The following is a 3,880-nucleotide window of genomic DNA, read 5'->3' as shown; positions in this document are numbered from 1 at the left end:
GACAGAATCAACTCACCTTCCAAGCATGGTATGTACCCGAGGGATCGGTCTGGTACAGCCGGGGGGTTCCATCAAAGTCAAATCCCACGATAAGGGCAGAGATACCAAAAGGTCTGCGACCGTTGCTTTGTGTGTACCTCTGATCAGAAAGAGGAGACACTTACTTCAGAAGCGGTTCTAAAAAAATGTTTTTAGAAGGGAAAGCAGACAGTGTAGAAGTTACAACCTGAAGAGGCACCGGAAATATTTTTAGCGGGCTCTCTTACCAATGTACCGGTTAAAGTTAGGATTCCGTGTCTTAGAGAAGACCATAAGCAAGGCAAGTAAGAGCCCTGCCATCAAGGAGGCCTGGCACCAGCAGCACTGTCGCAGCAGGAACACGGTGTGAGATTCGTGGTTTGTAACAGTTTGGGAGAAATCAGGAGCGTGCCAGAATGAAAGACACAAATGTGAGATGACTGGAGAGGAACAAAGCGAAGCTCTGGGAAGTGGTATTCTGCTCTGGCAGGCCAGTGATCATTACAAGGATTACACTATTATCATCATCACTGTACTAAAACACGTCTGTGCGTAAGGAAATTTAGACTTTTTCCACTAGTTGCTGAAAATCAGTTTAATACACTGGCAAATGAATAATTTTATCAGAGAATGCAGCTGGGCATATTTTTGACACTGTAATTCACTTTAAATTCATGAAGTGTAAAATACAGTAAGTACTGCACTGATTTGCTCCCTTCTTACCCCTCCCTGCAAGAGAGTAGGAAGGAAAATGAACAGGAGCCACAAAGACATTTCGACAGTAACACAGCACCATCATTAGGAGAGCAACCTGGAGCTGCAGATTAGCAGAGCGTTCCTGATGATATCACCAGCGTAGTTACGCAGTCCTTACAAATACCAATTCATTTCTTCATCTTTGGAAGAAAAGCCCCCAACAGCAACCAGCCCTCCTTTTCTGTTACTACATCCCCATTTCCAGCAGACAACCGCAACGCTTTTTGCTGCGCTGATTTTTACCAGCCGAGTAGAACAAGGCCAAGACTGACACTTTACGTACTTCCGTCTGAAGCGCTGTGTATCAGGATGTCTTTTAAGCATCTCTGTGCGGTCCAACGTACCTGTTTCAGACTAGCAATGTAACGCGTGATGTACTCCACGGTGACAGGATCCTCCACTGTAAGTCTGTGGCTTTGACACTCTACGCGAGCTCTGTTGATGACTATTCTGGCATCAGCCGTCAGCCCTGCAACGACAGCGTGTTCTCAGATTCATGCTTCGTACCGTACACACAAACGAAACGACTAGTCTTGCCCTGGAAGGCTCACAAGGTCAACAGCAAGGAAAAAAAAAAAAAAAAAAAAAAAAAAGCAAGTGAGAGATCCCACTTTCTCGGGTTTGCTGAGCAAGAATAGCATTTTTAAGGCAACGGAAAGAAGCTAACGTACCAAAATAAGTAGAGGATTTAGTTTACAGCTTTCATGTTCATGAGGTAGGCAACACATGCAAGCAGGAATACTGTGTGAGATTCGTGGTTTGTAACAGTTTGAGAGAAATCAGGAGCGTGCCAGAATGAAAGACACAAATGTGAGATGACTGGAGAGGAACAAAGCGAAACCTTGGAACGTGGTATTCTGCTCTGACAGGCTGAACCTGGCAACCTGAACCGGGTAATCAGAATATTGCTGACAGACTGACAGCATTCCATCTAACAGCAAATTAGCAGAGCAATCTCAGGTCTCACACACGTCGGTTTTATTTCGTATGCAGTCCCCCTAACTATAAGCCAGCTTTATCTGCACAGCAAATCTTGTCTAGTTGATGAGGCCACAGCAGCATGATGTTAATTGAAAAAATGAGTACGACCCTTTGAAAAAAAAATTAAAAAGAAACTTATTTCTCATTTTACTTTTTAGCTTATGATGCCACTTTCAACTGACAGCCTTGTTTCTATCAGAGAACTTTTCTGCAAGCTTGTGAACCCACCCAAGGCATCACAACCCACAGCTAAGGAGGCAAGGCAGCAGAAGTAGCCGAGCCGATCACCCCTGCACGCTAAATCTAAACCCTATGATTTTTGCCAGTTAAATTAGACCTCCCCTTAAAGCACTGCTAACACTGACACAAGGATTCTAAACTACTTGGAGAAGAGAAACCTTCTGCAATACATTTTCTCTCCATTTACGTTGTTTTTTTTAAACTTTCGTGCCTCCTGTTTAAGCTTTGAACGATGGAAAATAAGGCATTTGGAACAGGAGGAACGCGGAACTAGGATACTTAAGCTTCAAATGCAGAGCTGTTTATTCAGAAGGAGTCCTTTGAACTAGAACAGGGGAGATTTCTCTTTGTTTTATGCAAGACTGCAAAATTTAGCTTTTTTGGCTGATGCATGTGGGGAAAAAGTCCCCATAACTGGCAAGCGTCTCTTCTAGCTCCTGTGATATGCATTAATAATAAGGGGGTTTTTATATAGAATTTTAAATACATAAAATACATTGAATAAATGTATAAATTTAAATACATCTATTTAAACAGTAGATATCTGTATCTGAACCAATGACACTTCAGTTCTCCTCACATTAAACCTAGAGGACTTCAGTAACTTTAACACGTATTTCCTCTCATTAGTTCACTGTCTCTCTGTATATTTATCCATACAACTCTTATTTAAAAAAAGAATAAGCCACCATGGAAATATACTCCTTCCCCATAGTCCTCAGCCAGTTATGCCAAGTATTTTATGCTCTCAGAATCCATAAACACACCCAAACGTGCTCCAGTAACTGCCAAAATCCCCAAAGGGATCATGTACCTGCAAAAGCCATGCAGACGTTGTCATCGAGAGCACAGATCTTCCGTACAGTTCTTTCATCCTGAAGTTTTGCCACAGACTTCTTTTCCACACCAAGAACAACAATATCCTTCCCTCTTACTCCAACCTTCAACAAATTAAAAGAAAATAAGTTAAGCTAGCCCCCAAAACACCTAGTAGCTGCAGACTTTACTGAAATGGGCAGGGAAAAACAAACACACACAAAACCCCCACGTTGCAAACATTATTTCAACTTGAAGTCAACATTTGATTTTCTACTGCCACAACCTGGAGGAAGGACTGATGTAACAAAAATTGCATTAGATACCAAGGTGCAGTTTCATAATCAGCTTACACCAGTTTAAATCTGTGTGGCTCCCGAGAGATATATCCCCACTCCTCTTACCCACCGTGTTTTCCCCAACTCTCCCCAGTACCAGCATTCATGCCTCCACAGCCACAGAAGCAGGATCAACAAGAAAACTTCCCCTGTGACTAGCCCACTGGCACTGCTCAAGTCGGAACCCAAAACACTGAAGGTTAGACCAAGCAAAATCTATAAGCAGCCTGTCAGTACCTTGCTTCCTTAATGTCCTAATTCATACTTTGAATATATATTTTCCAACATCATGGAGGGAAAAAAAAAAGTTGACCTTTGACGCTCATTCCCACTGCTTCTCATAGGGCAATGGGAATCATTACTTCTTACAGAGTGGCCCTGCCGTTACTGTGTTACAGATGTTTCCAAAGACATTAAACTCAACCAACTACTTGGCAAGAGACAAGGCAGAAGTAGATTACGTTAGACATGAGCTCCACTTTTATGGTATTTTTTATTTCAGGGGGGAAAAAAAAAAAAAAAAGACTATTTGGCACTAAGTCTTGTTACATTTATTCCCATTCCAAAGGCAGTAAATTTTCTCCCAGGGATTTTGTTCTTTGGGAATTAATACCCCCCCCCCGCTCAAATGAAAGAAACCTTCACTGAGCAAAAGCTTGGGACAACTGGAAGCTGGGAGCCAGCAAGTTGCTCCCACAGGCCTTTACTGAGGCGCTTCCCAGCCCAAGGGG

At 42.6% G+C, this 3,880-nt stretch overlaps 1 protein-coding gene across 1 annotated transcript in view; it reads right to left on the bottom strand.

Moving 5' to 3' along the window:
- Positions 1–3,619, bottom strand: part of PSMA7 (proteasome 20S subunit alpha 7) — a 5,084-nt gene extending 1,465 nt beyond the window's left edge. Inside the window, exons 1-4 of the mRNA XM_035899277.1 lie at positions 3,611–3,619; positions 2,810–2,966; positions 1,119–1,243; positions 17–139 (exon numbers count right to left, since the gene is read on the bottom strand). Coding sequence (XP_035755170.1) covers positions 17–139; positions 1,119–1,243; positions 2,810–2,966; positions 3,611–3,619 — 414 coding nt within the window. The remainder of the gene's footprint in view (positions 1–16; positions 140–1,118; positions 1,244–2,809; positions 2,967–3,610) is intronic.
- Between the last annotated feature and the right edge of the window lie 261 nt (positions 3,620–3,880).

Source organism: Egretta garzetta, unplaced genomic scaffold (assembly GCF_000687185.1).
Source record: "Egretta garzetta isolate BGI_Z169 unplaced genomic scaffold, ASM68718v1 scaffold158, whole genome shotgun sequence".
Classification (NCBI taxonomy): domain Eukaryota; kingdom Metazoa; phylum Chordata; class Aves; order Pelecaniformes; family Ardeidae; genus Egretta; species Egretta garzetta.
The sequence above is the reverse complement of the archived record's forward strand: the minus strand, read 5'-3'. Positions and strand labels throughout refer to the sequence as shown.